The following is a 16,567-nucleotide window of genomic DNA, read 5'->3' on the forward strand; positions in this document are numbered from 1 at the left end:
GATAGTTTGTTATGATCCCACTTGGCATTCTATTTTCCTGTTGGAGGATGCTTCTTCAATTTTCGTGTCGGCACATGTTATCTTCTCATTGGTTGATTCATGATGATGATTATCTTGATAGGGTTTTCATTTGTATCAAATCCTAATTAGGGTTTAGGTGGCAAGATCTTGGCCCTTGATCTTCATTCGATCTCGGCCCTTCATTGTATTTGGGAGTCTTATATAAACTCCACTCATTTCATTTGTAATGCTTAATAAGCAATAATAAGCAATAATAAGCAATAGCAATAGCAATAGAGTAGAAGAGAATAGAAGAGAGAATAGTGCTAGAATAGTGGCAAGAGAAAGACTTGAAGAATTGTTGTTGTTTGGCTATTGGATCAATAAAACATTGAAGTTATGGTGTTTTTGCTCAATCCTTGAAGCCTATTGCATGGTTTTTTTAGCTTCTCAAGTCAATCTTTGATGTTAGTTTTAGTGTTTAAATTGAATGATGGCATGTTGCATTTGATGTACTGTGAAGCTCGTTATCCATACCACTAGCTTTCTTGCTGATTGTAAGTGAGCCTTGTGTGGTCAACTGGAACCTTTAAAATTGTTTAAGTTCAATTATTGCTCAATCATTCATATGCATTCAACTAATGGTGTCTATGATTAGTAGTGATTTGAAAATCTCCAAACATCCTTAGAAGATTGCACTAGTTCTAGTGGAGTTGTTCATGTATGGCAAAGCTATAACTGGTTGAGCTTCACTTGTATCATTCTTCATCCATCCGTTCTTAGGATAGTTTAGAACTTCTCTAAACCCCTATCTTTTGTCATTTTTTTTTTATAATCATTCAATAGTGTTAGGAAGGAACTTCATTGCATATCATTTGCAAACCACTTCATAAATGAAATTTTTTCGAACCATAAATGCCCCTAGATGAAACAACAATCACAATGATCAAAAAAGCTTATCCACATGTAGTAATCCTACATTCATGAACCTTGGAGTCTTTTTGGGTGATCCTTAAGCTAATCTTCAGCATCCGAGAGAATATATTCAAGAGAGGCTAAGATACTTTAGGTATTTTATTCCGTGTTTGTATGTGCCTAAAAACACATCGACGAGTGGTAGGAACAAACTTTATTGGATAGTTGTGTTGATGTGGTTTTGATGCACATCCAAACACGGAATAAAAGACCTAGGGTACCTTATCCTCTCTTGAGTAAAGTTTCCCAACTGCTGAAGATATGGCCGAAGGATCACTCGAAACAACTCCAAGGTTCTGTTATGTAGGATCTCTACTCGTGGTTAAGCTCTTCGTGGTATGATGTGATTTTGCTGGAATCACAAGGGGACTTACACTCGATGACTTGAACGTCTGATTTGCTGGAATCACAAGTCCTATTTACTAACTGGAAGACAAACAAATGGCAAAAGATGCAGGGTTCAGGAAGTCTACTCTACTACCTAGAATGCGAGAAGATGGATGAACGACTAGGTGGAGTCCTACTGGGCTGAGTCTCACCATCAGGCTTGAACAATCTGACATCAACTCAATGCGATCTTCTAAGGGATGCTTCCAATACGTTCAAATCGTACACCATCAGACACTGATCACCATTCAAGATAATGCATGAACAATAGACGTGTAACGACTTAAGATTAAGCTCATTTTATGTCAGTTGACCACGCAGGGCGCACTTACAATCAGTAAGAGGCTAGTGGTATGGACTAGACGGATTCCACACAGGTGCATTCAACAACTTCTTTCATTCAATTTAATTATCTATCATCTAAAATGAAGATTCAACAAGAGACCATGCATATTGCAACGAAACAACACACTTCACCATAACTTCAATGAAAATGGAGTTTGTTTACAATCACTGACAACAATTTCTTGCCTTGTCCTCCTAATTTACTCTAATTGCTATTCTATCAACTAACTATTCACTATTAGCTAACTATTCACCCACTATCAACTATTGACTAACTATTAGCCTTTACAAATGAGGAGCCAAGGCTTATATAGTGCCCACAATACAATTCAATGGCTCAGATCAATTTAAGATGAATGGCCGAGATTTTACAATAAAAACCCTAATTAGGGTTTGTTACAACAAACTCAATTCTGACCAATGAAATAATTGCATTATTTGGACACGTCTTCTCTGGAATATTCAACCAAAGGATAACCGGGGTAGGTACATCGAAGTTTGTGCCATCCCCAATGAGTCAAGTACATTGAATCTGGACACGCTGAGGTGGACCAATCCGATTGGAGGAGTGATGATTGGGATGCCACCTTGTCTGACACTTGTAACTTGGTAGATGCTCAATTTGATGACGCTGAGAAGATAATTTTAATTAACTCTTCTTGAAACTATCTGCTTCTCCAACGGACCCTTCCTTTAACCTCCTTTGTCTTTGATGTGCAGGATGGATGGTGTACCTTTCCTTCAAATGTTGGACTGGAAGAGGTCGTCCTTGATGATGCTGGGTTGGAAGTGGTCATCCTCGATGATGCTGGACTGGAAGTGGTCGTCCTTGCCCTGGCCTGGTCTTGAGGAGGTCGTCCTTGATCTGGCCTAATCTTCTTTCATCTGCAAGACAAACCATAAGATGATTAAGGACACATAATATATTTATTCTAACATAGCATTTTATACCTTAAATCATCAACAAGAAGACATCAAAATGAAGTTTGTTCAAGATTCTTTCCAGGGACAGGTTCTATAAGAATTTCGCCCTGGACCCTTTGGAAGGGTCAGGAGTGAATTGTGCATTCCTGGCTCAAGTTCTTCTCACTTTGTGACCGTACTTGCTTAGATACATGCCCAAGGGTGTCCTCATTCTTAACCAACACGAAGCTTGATGTAAATTTGGGGCAAAAGAGAGGTTTTAAGAATTTCGCTCTAGACCCTTTGGAAGGGTCAGGAGCGAAATTCAAGTTTTAGGCTTGATTTGACACTTCCTTTACCTCAATTCATCCTACAAGGCAAGAATAACTTCCCTCCAGTCCTTTCATGCCTTAGGAATCAAAATCTTGTCTTGACACAAAGGGGAAATAGTGATTTTGATGAATTTCGCTCTGGACCCTTCGGAAGGGTCAGGAGCGAAATTCACTTTTTGCTTGCCTATTCACACCCAATTTCATTTTCTTCACTTCACTTCGTCTGGACTCCTTCACATTGAATCCACTTCCCAACTTGGCATCATTGGTTTGATCTTTACAAGGCCTTAAAAGTCAAATTCGCTCAAAAACCTAGCAAGGGATAGGACCTATCCAGAATTTCGCTTTGGACCCTTTGGAAGAGTCAGGAGCGAAATTCCAATTTTAGCTCAAAATTTGCATCTTTGGTGGTGAAAAATCTTTCCAAGGAATTCCAAATAGCTTCTTTCACTCTAGTCTAGGCCTGACTTCACTCAAGTCTTGGAAAAAAAGGTGGTTTTTAGGATTTTCACTCTGGACCCTTTGGAAGGGTCAGGAGCGAAAATATTGTTTTAGGCTTATTCCTCCATCATTTTAACTTGAATCCACCTCACAAGGCAAGAAAACACTTCTCCTCTCTCATCCAACCCAAGTTTGACTTGATTTTGCAAGGAAAAATAGGTGATTGAAGAATTTTCGCCCTGGACTCTTTGGAAGGGTCAGGAGCGATTTTCATCATTTGGCTCAATTCCTTCAAACTTGATAATTATTGGCAATTTGAAGTCATTCCTAAGGCCTTCTTTGATCCTGATCCACACTAGATTTGGCATAAAATTAAGGGAAAAGATAGGTTTTGCACAATTTCAACCTGGACCCTTTGGAAGTGTCAGGAGCGAAATCCTTGGTTTGAGCTTACTCCTCCATCTTTCAACCTCAATCAACTCCAAAAGGGTAAGAACACCTCTCCTTACACTCATCCAAGCTATAAGAACTCAAAGTTGACTTGATTTTGCAAGAAAAACAAGTGATTGTAGAATTTTCGCTCTGGACCCTTTGGAAGGGTCAAGAGCGAAATTCTCGATTTGGCTCAATTCCTTCAATTTCAATGATTTCTAGCAAGTCGAAGTCTCTCTTAGGGACATCTCCTTCTTGATTTTACCGTAGCCCACACTTGATCTAGCACAAAGTTGAGAGCAAAGAGAGGTTTTGAGAAAATTTGCTCTGGAGTAGAAATGGGACTCGCCTAAACTCGGCGAGTCCGAGTCCAAGTCATGCTCGTCGAGTCTCTGGGACTCGGACTCAAACTCGCCGAGTTGGAAAGTTTGGCTCAAACTCGCCAAACTCAGCGAGTCCCGAGCCCCAAACTCGGCTACTGGCTGGGTTAGTAAAATGACAAAAAAAATACATTTTAAAAAGTTTTTTTCAAATGAATGGAATCGCCTTTGTTCACTACAACCTTCGCCTGAGAATGAGAAAAATTAGGGTTACAACATGTCAGCCAATAGAAAAATAACACCTGGCACCTTTATTAAATAATAAGTTTTTTTGGCCTCGTGGGGCGCTGCCCCTCGACCCCGCCCTGTATCACGACAGGGAGCGCGCAAGGGGCACTGCCCCTTGCGGGGTGCCCCTTGACCCTCGTCGAAAAATATGGGGGGAAACTGCGTCGATAGAAGTAGGGAAAATTTAAGCTCCGAGTCTGACACTGATTGGATCAACCAGGTAGATATACAGGCCGAGACTGTAGCCATGGCATAGGAGGAGCGGAGAGCACGAGTACAGATAGGAGATTCAGAGGCAGATAGTGACACGGATGTTCCTGATGTTGGTGAGCATGGCATGGTGTCACGGGGAGCGGCTATGGCTATCGAATCATCTAGGACCTACCTTAGACGCCTTCGTAGGGGGCCGGGGCCGGAGGGTGTAGGCTCCTCTGAGCCATAGGCTTGTAGTTGTATTTACCTTTGGTATTTGTATGAAACATTTGATGATGATCATATGATGACATGGATTTTTTATTCCATGAGTTTTGTAATATTGTATACATTTGACAATATTTATATATCTATGTTTGTTATTTCCTTCAGCTACAACTTGTGTTTATGCTTATGTGATTGATGTATACTTGTGTATGTAATCAAATGAGCCGAGTTTGATGATGTTATTGTGTCTTTAAGGTGTATTCAATAAAGGGTGCCTGAAACAAGTTTTAAATCTTTAAAAATCTCTAAATTTCTTGAGTTTTTCACTTTCCTGAGTCCAACCGAGTCTGATGCTGAGTCCCGAGTCCGAGTCCGAGTCGGCCTTGCTGAGTCCGAGCCGAGTCCGAGTCCAGTTTCTTTGCTCTGGACCCTTTGGAAGGGTCAAAAGCGAAAATCTCATTCTTGACTTGACATTTCATCTCTTCAACTCCAATCCTCTCTAGAAGGCAACTAAACATCATTCTTCACCCAAGGGACAAGGTCTTAAGCCTAAACAAGGTCAAAAGAATAGGTTTGCAAGGAATTTCGCCCCGGACCCTTTGGAAGGGTCAAGAGTGAAATTTCCTTTCTTGGCTAAAACCCTCATTCTCCAATGCTTTCAAACATCCCTAAGGATTTCAATATGCCCATTCTCTCTTTCAACATGCCTTGGACATCAAAAATTGGTCAAACTAGGGAGGAAATGAGTCTTAGGTAGATTTTCGCTTTGGACCCTTTGGAAGGGTCAGGAGCGAAAATCTTGTTTTAGGCTTTGATTGCTCATTTTTCAAACTTGAATCTTCTCTCTAGGCAAACATAGGTCATTTTCCACCTAAGGAACAAGGTTTCAAGCCCAAACAAGGTAGCAAATGACGTTTATAGTGAATTTCGCTCTGGACCCTTTGGAAGGGTCAGGAGCGAAATTCATCTCCTAGGCAAAAACTTGATCTTCTAAAGCATCCCACTCCCTCTCAGGGCAAGAACATACTAATTCCTCCTTAACCATGCCAATTCCTAGCCAAAACAAGGAAGAAAACAAGAGATATAAGGATTTTCGCTCTGGACCCTTTGGAAGGGTCAGGAGCGAAAATCATGTTTTGACCTTGATTCTTGATTTTTCAAACTCTAATCTTCCTTGGGAGGCAAACATAGAGTACTTTCCTTTCATTTCCACCTTGGTCCTGACTTTGGCTAAAGGAAAAATGAGTGTTTTCAAGAATTTCGCTCTGGACCCTTTGGAAGGGTCAGGAGCGAAATTCATCTTCTTGGCTAAAATCCTTCATCTCCTCCACCTCAAGTCGCTCTCTAAGGCTTAGGAACAAGTCAAAATACTTCCATACATGCCTTAGGACTCAAAACTTGGCCTTGATAAGTGAGAAATTGAGGTTTAAGGGGATTTTCGCTCTGGACGCTTTGGAATGGTCAGGAGCGAAATTCCTAACCTTGGCCAAGATCCTGACTTCATTTTCACATTTCTTCATTCAAACAAGCGTTTTTACCTTCATTCAAGCCTGGGAATGCGTTAGTTCTAGGTTTTGGTCAAAGTAGAATGTCTTATGGAGAATTTCGCTCTGGACCCTTTGGAAGGGTCAGGAGCGAAATTTGACATTTTGGTCTCTCCGTCAGGATCATTTTATGGAATATAACATTTAAGTATAAGTGACATTTCTTTATATCTTTCTTATACTTTAAGTTATATTCCATATATACTTGTAGCGTCGTAAATTGTACGCACTTGCTAGGGTGGTACAATTTCACACCTAGTTTAGCACCCGCCTTGGTGCATTTTACATTTTGCATTGCATTTCTCCTTTAGCACTTAATTAATCAAATTAATTAGGTCTAAGGTCCTATTTCATCATCCTTCACATCATAAAGTCGGGCCCTTTCATTAAAGTGTGCCCCTTTTCATTTTATTCCTCCAATACATCATCTAATCAAAAACCCTAATTAGGCCTTCTTTTGAACTTGGGGGCTTGATTTCGGGGGTCAAAACATCTCGAAATCACCTGTAACTTCGGGATTCTCTTTAAAATCATCATATCTGACGGCCCTGAAAATTTGGTGAAAAGTTGTCGGGACCATGGCGCCCGGAGTGCACACGGTCCCGGACATTTTTCCCGAAATTTTAGGAGCACGATCCAGTCATAAAATAAAGCTTAACCCCAAGAAATTGGCGGGATATTCAATCTCTAGGTCGGCCAAAAGTTGGAATTAAGACCTAGGGTTTCATACATAAGAGCTCTCTTTCTTCATTGGAAAGGATCCGAATTTTGTTTTCAGGAACCTCATATGCAGCGAAAGAGCAGATCTTTGAAGACTTCAGCAACTCTTAACATTCATCCTCCAAGCATTTATCAAATCCATTCATTCACTTAGGGCTTTGAAGGTATTGAAGAGCAATAAGGGATCACCGACTGAAGATTGGCTTGTACCCCTCCCTTGGGGTTGGATATGATTTCATGTTGTTTTCATGTCTTTGCATAAGCCTCATTGTGTCACTTACATTCATGCTTTAGATCACTTGGCATCTTGATTTGGAGCATTTACATTATCATTTACAAGCAATTAGGGTTTACTTTCTAGGTTGCTCTAGTTTGCTTACTTGCATTTTAGGATCTTGCACACACACAAGGTCTGCACACACAATACATTTACAATACAACTTGGCTATTCGTGGAGGTGGAAATCACCGAAGCGGGGGTTTGACTAAGGCAAAACCCTATATAGCCGCCCACCATACCCTTTTCAGATACAAGTGCAGGTTTCGGGACTCGGACGACGCCGCAGGTTGCAGATCCGGGAAAAGCAGGTCGAGACAGCACTCCACACCAAATTGCAGAGCAAAAGACCAGGACAGGGGCGTGGGGCGCCCTGGTCCTGCCAGGACAGGGACGCTGGGCGCCCTGGTCCCTGGGACAGAGGCGCTGGGCGCCCTGGTCCTCCTGACAGACAGCATTTCCGACAGTTTTCCAGAGTGCAAAACGGCAGTTTCAAGTGCAGTTTCCGGGACAGAATCAGGACAGTGGCGCCCGCGCCCCCGTCCCGAACATTTTCAATCAAATTTTGACTCCGGGTACGCATCTACATTCTTGTCTTGTCCTTGTGTTTGCAGCTTTCCATTGTTTAAGTTCAATTCTGCAATCTTGTTATCAGTTCATACTTGCATTTTAGGGTTAGGGATTGAACTTGCATAATCTTATCTTTCAATTTCAACAAAGGAATAGAAATCCTAATAGGTAGCCCGTGGCTCTCTCTTTCACAAAAAGAAGTAGCCAATTGTGTGATACCTCTAGGCTCTTTCGTATTCCGTAATGTGTGTCAAAAGGTAGGATTAGGGCATGTTAACCTAGTCTCGCTTTTTCCCCAACACAATACTGTCAGGATGTTTGAGAGTGGTTTCGGACCTCCAGGGGTTATAATGCAAAATCTAGTTTTTGGAGAATTCTTCAATTTTCCAAACTTAGTCAAATTTCAGGATCAGGAAGACATTCCAGACAGCCAAATTTCAGGGCTTTTGAAGATCGGGGTGACATTCCAGACTTCATCACTCACCAATTTGATCTAACTCAGACCTTTAAGGATGATACTCACTTACCAAGCAAGACACAATTAGCAACAAGAGCAAAACCAGGCCCTAAGTAAGACTCTCAAAGAAACCCTAATTCTGGGGCCCCGTGGACTCACCATGGCTCAAGCAAAGCCTGCTATCCAGTGATCCCCCTGACAACACTCATCACGCAAAGGCTAACAGACAAAACCCTAAAAGACCTAGAAAGAAAACCCTAGAAAGCCAAAAAAGCAGGGGTCCCCATTTGCAATAGGGCAATGTGTGAATACGTCACAACAAGTTGCACAAAAGTTCAGTTTTTTAAGGAGAAAGTGTAATGTCCCCTCTTCGCTAGTGATCACTCAAGAGCATAGATTTACCTATTAGCCATCTCTGCAAGCAAGTTCAGGGGCTAGGAGATGATTGGCTAACCAAGGGGATTTATACTTAGTCATTTTCTTGGCCTTGGTGAGCTTAAATCATGTAAACTTTGTAATATTTCATTATAAAGTTACTTTTTCTAAAAATAGACTTATTTTATTAACTTTATAAAGGGGGTAATTAAAAGGTCAATGATAAATTATAAGTTACTCCCCCCTTGCACGCTACCTAGGCATAAAGTATTTTTTTTAAAAGTGGTCAATTTTGGTATGAGGAATTAACCCTCAAGGTTGGCGTGGGGTCTTGGAGGAGCAAGATTCCAATGGAATCTTGGAATCTCTCATTAGGGTTGGCATCAAGGCATTGGGAGGCATAAAGCAATTCGTGAGCCTCCATTTTTGCATTCCTTGATTCATTTTTTACACACTTTCATCATTGGAGAGGTCTGCAACAACAAGCTTCGGTTGGATTTCAGATTGGGAATGGAAACTCTCAATCATTCATAGTGTTTGGATGTAAACCCACACACTTACACCATAGAAAGGAACCTCTTTCAGGCGATTGGGTGCCAAGATATTGAGGAACTAATAGATTTACAGCAGGTCTGAGATAGCAATAACAGATGGGCAGATTAGAAGACATTCCCAACAAAATAAGTATTAATTATTGCAGGCCGTACCCCTCATCCTTGCCTGGAAAATCAGAATAAATAAATTGGAGGATTTTAGTGTTGGGTTTTGTTTCAAAATTCATTGTCAGCATTAAACATCAGCAGATCATCAAGTTTTCAGAGATATTGTAGCACATAAAGACTCCACGAGCATCTCATTTAGGAAAATTGCCGGAATTTGGGGGTCTTGCCTAGCAACCTTGGAGAATTTGCATCAGATCTGCCATTTATTAATTTATTTGTTTTAGATAATTATTAGTGAAGCAAAGAAATAACTTTGGAACAATTGATAGCACTTGGAGGCTCCAGTATTGTTCAGTGCATCACTTCTACGAATAAAATAAGCTCATCCAGGCTAGCGTGGGATACCTGGTATGCCAATTTTGGCTTTCGATGTCATAAATAGTTATTTCTTTGAATTTGTAAATTGCTGGTAATAAAATCAGAATTTTGAGTTTTCATTTTAGTCAATTATTCTTTCATGTATTGCATTCTATTTTCATTTCTCATTGGCAAACCAAAAACCAAAAAAAATACTTTGCTGGTCAAAGATTGAAAATCAAACCAAAGTAATCAGATTCGGCAAGATTCCTAGTTGGAATCTTATAGAAAGTGACTGAACAAATAGTTCTAACATTGCCACATCTTAATAAAGTGTTTCAAGAGAACTATGATGCAAGTGGAACAACGATTTTAGTATAGTTTTGTATCAAGAAAGTATGCCCATTGCATACTGTTGACGTGGCTAAAATCATATTACTACAACTCTCTCTGGCCTACGCAGATAAGAATGTTCTAGCTAAGTAACCTATCCTCTCTTGCGTAAGGAATCCCTAATGCTGTTTTATATGATCAAAGGGGACAACCTCAAGGTTCCAAATGTCAAGTCATGACTGCGGGATAACTCAGCAGTTTGATGTTTTTTGCTAGAAACACAAGGGGCCTTACGTTTGCAACAAGATGGTCTGCATCCAACGATGATGCGATTCTTGGACTGGGAAATAAAAGCAAAAGAGAAGGGTTTAAGGACCCTAAGTGCAATGATAGGAATGACTAGTGTTGTGGGTAGACAAATTTCGATATACCAGTTTTTGTTTCGCCAGAGACACCCTCACAACTCAACAAGAACGATGCAATCTCCAAGGGGATGAAGGATTTTTAGATCGAAGATACTCATCTAGGCACCCAATTCTGGCGCAACCTTAAACAAATACATACGATTGAAGCAAGCACAAGTAAGGTTTAGAGTAACCATGCACGGTGACCTACAATCAGCAGGCCCTCGATGGTATGAACCTGAAATGCATCAAATACCCCCCACATTTTACCATTAAAACTATTGAACTCTAACTAACCAACTGAAGGGAAACCATGCAAACAGGAGAAAACAAAGACAACAAACACCATATTTCAATGTTCATATATTTGCTTCAGCTGGCATTATAACAATTTCTGCAGCAGTTCTATGCTACTCCTAATCTGCAAATTGCATCTAACTACTAAAATCTAACTAATTCTAACCTCTAAGAGTCTAAAAATCTAACCTATTCTAACCCTTTACGATGAGAGACATCCTACCTTTTATAGATTTTACATAATTGAACCAGAGGCCAGGATTGACTGCATCCAAGGGCCCTGATTTGCCTTCTAGAACTTGGCAGCTTTAACCCATGCCTAGTTAATCCTCAGTTATCCTCCCAATCACTTTTCGAGCTATTGACCACTATTTGGCATCAATTCGGGTCAATCCGGTAGTTAGAAATAACTGACCTATGTTCCCTTATTTTGAATACATTAGACGGGGCCCACAGGTAGTTCTTTACATTAAGCAATTTAGTTTTGCAAACTGACCTTCTGGAATTAATTTCTGCTGTGTATTTTTGAGAATGCATATACTTGTAGCATTCTGAGTGTTCTTTTTGTCTTCAGACTTGAGGGTGGATCTCAACTTTGCGGTTCAGGAGATGACGCGTTTTTGTACTTCATCGCTTCGACCTTGCACTCTGCGGAGCATTCTTTCATTCTTGCTTCATAGCGTCGATTGCGATCTGCAAACAATCCATTTCAACTTGAATTAACCATTTTCAAAAATTAAATAAATTAAATTAACAAATATTAAATTTTTTTAGGGCAACGTCGGGCTCCATTTCGATGAAGATGAAAGATGTTTTCTTTTAAGACAATACAAATCTCCTTTTGTGAAATTAGGGTATTAGGCAAAAATCTGCGATTTAACCAAACTTGGCATTTTCGGATGAAAGGGTGCGATTTTGCTATTTGACCTGAGAAAACGCCAAACTCCACATTTTTTTTAAAAACGTCCCTCTTAACATGAAATTCGGCTTTTTTTAAAACAAAAAGAGAACTTTGTTTTATAGCTCAAAACACCTAACTTCACTTGGCTTAAACAAATTCGGTCATTTCACACATAATGTGTGATTTTGCTTTGTGCTCCTTTACACTTAATATGAAACTCGGGCCTTATGATCAAAATGCGCAACTCTTTTTAGCAACTTTGTTTTCTAAATGCCCTTCTTCATAAAACTCGGACTTTTATCCCAAATGTGTGATTTTTTTGTTTATCCTACCAAAAGGGGATTCGGCACATTTGAAGAGATTGGGCGAATTTCATTATGTCCCTCCTTGGTTAAGAAAATGTGAACCTTATGAATTTTTCACAAATTGCACATAATCGCCGAGTTTTGCCTTAAGAATTTGCCTATTGCTAAATGAATCTTCGGGTTTATTGGTGAAAATGCGAGATTTCCTCCTGGCTCTTTTTGCATTTTGTAAATTCGGCTCTTTGGAAAAGAATGCGAGCTCTTTATTTCTCGCCAAACAAATAAAAATGCCGAACTTCTTTTCGATTTGATTATCACTTAAGAAAATTCGGGCTCTTGAAGAAGAAATATGAGAATGCCTTTCATCGCAAAAGCTCACAATCTAGTTAAAACTGTCAAACTTCCCCTTAGCGTTTTGACACCCTAATGGTTTGTGCGATTTTTTCTTAAGCGATTTCTTTTTGCTCTTAGCAAACTCGGCCATTTTAGAGAAAATGCACGATTTACTTTGTTCGCCTTCTGCAAGACTTAGCTCTTCTAGGGTAAATGTGAACTTTAAATTCTCAAAAAATTTATAAATCACCAAACTTAATCTATTTCGGGCCTTTGGTTATGAGGAACTCGGGTTTTTTAGATAAATTGCGATTTTTTTCTTAATTCAATACCTTCGTTCCTTGATGGCCTATGAGAAACTTCGGCTTTATGAAGAACACTCTTCGATTTTACCTTGGCTTCGGTATCCTATTTATCCCTTTGCTAAATTCGCCACAATGCTGAGTTTCTTCAATTTCGGGATTATTCTCTCCTAGACGGGGATTTTGGTGATTGCAAGTGCTCTATAGGAAGACATTCAAATCTTGAAGCACGAATGACCCATACTCAATGCATTATTGGTCATGGAAGGCTTTGACATGCTCAACTATTCGATAGTTTCCTCTCTTTGTACCAAGGGCAAGCGAAATGGGGGTCCCTGTCAAAAGGGACGGGGATGTGGTGCAAAATGCACAACACATACTCCATGAGAAATTAAATGAAGTTAAATTGGAAAATTTGGTATATGAACAAATTTTTTATTCAATTGTTGAAACATTGAAGAAATGGAGACACTTTTTGCTACCAAAGAAATTTGTTATATTCTCAGATCATCAAATCAAGCATTAAAATTTATTAACAGCCAAGATAAGTTGTGAAAAAAGCATATGAAATGCATTGAGTTTCTTCAAAATTATTTATTTGTTTTAAAGCATAGGAGTGCTAGATTGAATAAGGTACCTAATGCATAGAGTAGAAGATACCTTTTGTTGAATAAAATGAGAGTTGAGGTTGTTGGATTTGAATACATGACAGTGTATTAAGAAGATGATGTGGATTTCAGCAAGATTAGGCAGCCTGTAAGATTACAACTGACATGGATAGAACTCCATAACTAGATTATCTCACACAAAAGAGTTTGTGGTTCAAAGGGCAGTGTTTGTGCATAACTCATGGTTCAATGAACGAGAACTTGCTGAACCAGAAGAATAGTGGAGGTCTGGTTGGACATTTTGGGGTGGACAAAACATTGGCACAGATGTGTAAAAGTTATTAGTAGCCAAAGCTTAGTGAAAATGTGAAGACTGTTGCAAAAGTTGCAGAGTTTGCCAAAAGACTAAAGAGAAGAGTCAAAATACAAGTCTACATCAGTCATTGCACATATTTTAGAGACCATGGAAAGATGTGTGTCTAGACTTTCTTTGTGGTTTCTAAAAACTCAACAAGGTAGTGATTCTTTTTTTGTTGTTATAAATATATTTTTGAAGATAGGACACTTGACACGTTGCAAGAAGGCAAGTGATATCACTCATGTTGCTATATTGAGCTTTAGAGAGGTAGTAAGATTGCATAGGCTACCAAAGTGAATTGTCTCAAAAGGGATACAAAACTTGTCAACCATTTTTGGCATACCTCATGGACAAAGTTGGACACTAAGTTGAGTTTTCGTTCAATCTATCATCCACAAACAAATGGATAAATGTAAGTTATCATTAGAGGCCTCAGAAATGGGAGGCCCTGCTACGCCATTCTCCAACAGTCACAAGATATCCTTTAATGTCTGGCATGACCTTACAGTTGCTATAAAATCTGTACCACCGTCCATAGTTCCCATTCAGCTCCTAATTGCAGCATTAATGGCGAGTTTGATTTCTGCTGTTATAGTGAATAATTAATGGGTTTCTTCTGCTGCTTCAATTAATTTGTGATATTTGAGAAATGCATGTATAAGGGTTTCTACTGTAATTTTGATATTTGCATTAGTATGTTTAAATTTTATAAGTTTTTAGATTGCTGCAATACTAATAGCCTTTGATGTGAAAAAGGGTTTCATTAATGAATACTGATATTTAACAATGTCATTCAGTATTTCACTAACGTCCTAGTATCGCATGGAAAGGAGTCTCAAAAAAATTGCAGGGTTTAGAGACAAATTGAGAAGGGACATTACATATGCCTTCATAAACTTTAACAGGACTAGAACAATATTCCAAAATGGAAAAAAAATTACCTTTCTTTTGATTGCACAAAACTTGCAGTCAGATGAAGATGGTGGCAAAACTTGATTAATAATAAGCCTTTTTACAGGAACATTTTCCTTCTCTAGTGAAGCTCGCAGTCTTGAACTCTCACTTACAGCCATAACCTATTTGCAAACAAATGTGGAGAAATAAATGTTAATCCATCTGCAATTCTCACACCATAAGTACTAGTTAGTAGGCATTTAATATTAAAGGAAATGATTCTTACAAAGAGACAAGAAAAAATTAAATGATTTTATTGTCATCCTTCTACTTACCTTTCTTATTCATATGGCCATTCTTTTGTATTAGGTTGGTCAGTTTCATGATGTATTGCTCTTTCTTATTTTAAATATGGACTGCTTTTTAAAAAACCAATAATTATCCTCCAATGTTGCTAAAAGATTTAAGTGTTTCTTGGCTGGATTACGAAGGTCAAGATACAACTGATGAAATCTGGAAAATTTCTATCCCCTACATTCTATTGCCAATGCAGTCTTCATGCATTAATATATGCAGAAATTAAAATTCTGAATAGTAAATTAAAAGAATAGACATAAATACCGTAGGTATGGTAACAATAACAAATTCAGTCGACTCTTTATCACGAAATAATTCTCGAACCATTGCCATCCTCTCTTTGAGTTGCTCTAGTTTGTCAGTCTAGAAATACACCATATCGATTGTCAATATATAGGAAAATAATCATTAAAATAATGGCAGACAATAGTTTGACTAAGACTTTCACTGGAAAAAAGGTGCATCATTTACAATTTTACAACTTACAGCATTTTCACGTGCTTCCCCACCTTTACCAAACACAGACTTGATAGCATCAGTTGCTGATGCCAACTTTTGCTTTAACTGACAACATGAGAAAAAAGATTATCATTATAAAAAAGGCATAAGCAAAATTCAACTTATATTCTTATTAAAAGATGTCATCACAATTCCTCTCTCAGGTATCCACAGGCACCTGCATACATGTGTGCACATCAAGACAGCACATTTAAAGAACCTCTCCTCTCTCTCTCTCTCTCTCTCTCTCTCACACACACACACACACAGCAACGCCTACAGATGAATACATGTGTGCACATCAGGACAGCTTATTAAAATATTTAAGAGATCTTACAGTAATTGGTTAGAATGGAGAGGTCCTCTTAATGAGGCTTCTTTGTTTGGCATATAGCATTGTCTATGATAGATTACATCTTTCTAATGTTTAATCTCTTTTAAATGTCTTTTCCTGTCATTTTGGAGATGAAAATATAACATTAGATTGAACCATATAGGCATACTGACGCACAAATAATCTAAAAATAAAGCTTAGTTGCCTGCACACACTAAAAGAAGTGTATTTTGCAATAATGAAGGGACAAGTCACTACTATATGTTACCAACTGTAGACGATTTGAGAGTACTTTAAAGCTTAAGGTCTGAAACCAAAGAATTGGACAAGAAAATGGTGTACTTAATCAAATTAAGAACATTGCATAATGAAGAGAAATATCTTCAGAATCCAACAGTTGTCGAATATAAAGATGATGAATCTCATTATGTTTGGTTCAAACGTGACAAATGAGATTCTTCACCAACCTCAATACTCCCTAACGGTCAGAAAAATAAGCGTAGGGGTATGTTGAGGAAGTTGAAAATTTGTCAAAATTTTCCGTAACCAAACTGCTTCACAACTAGCACTCACAATTACTTAGGATTCAGCTTTAGTGGAAGATTGAGTTATGGTTTGTTAAGATTTACTTTGCCATGAAACCACTTCTAAGCCAAAGGAGAAGATGCAGCCAGTAGTACAACATTGAGTATCAACTACCTTGTGTATCCAATCGGCCCAAAATTTGCTGTCCTCTGATAAACTATGAAAATACCTAGAGAACCTTTAAAAAACTACAAAACTCACTTTGCAACTAATCAATGAGAGACTTTGGGTTTGACAAAAACTTAAAAAGATAG

General features: G+C 38.8%; 1 protein-coding gene across 2 annotated transcripts in view; it reads right to left on the minus strand.

The window, feature by feature from the left end:
* LOC131036649 (ATPase GET3B) overlaps nucleotides 1-16,567 on the minus strand; it is a 155,745-nt gene that overhangs the window by 39,234 nt on the left and 99,944 nt on the right. For both annotated transcript variants that reach the window (XM_057968585.2, XM_057968586.2), the window contains exons 8-10: nucleotides 15,383-15,460; nucleotides 15,161-15,259; nucleotides 14,587-14,721 (exon numbers count right to left, since the gene is read on the minus strand). In XM_057968585.2, the coding sequence (XP_057824568.1) occupies nucleotides 14,587-14,721; nucleotides 15,161-15,259; nucleotides 15,383-15,460 (312 nt within the window). The remainder of the gene's footprint in view (nucleotides 1-14,586; nucleotides 14,722-15,160; nucleotides 15,260-15,382; nucleotides 15,461-16,567) is intronic.

This window comes from Cryptomeria japonica, chromosome 1 (assembly GCF_030272615.1).
Source record: "Cryptomeria japonica chromosome 1, Sugi_1.0, whole genome shotgun sequence".
NCBI lineage: Eukaryota > Viridiplantae > Streptophyta > Pinopsida > Cupressales > Cupressaceae > Cryptomeria > Cryptomeria japonica.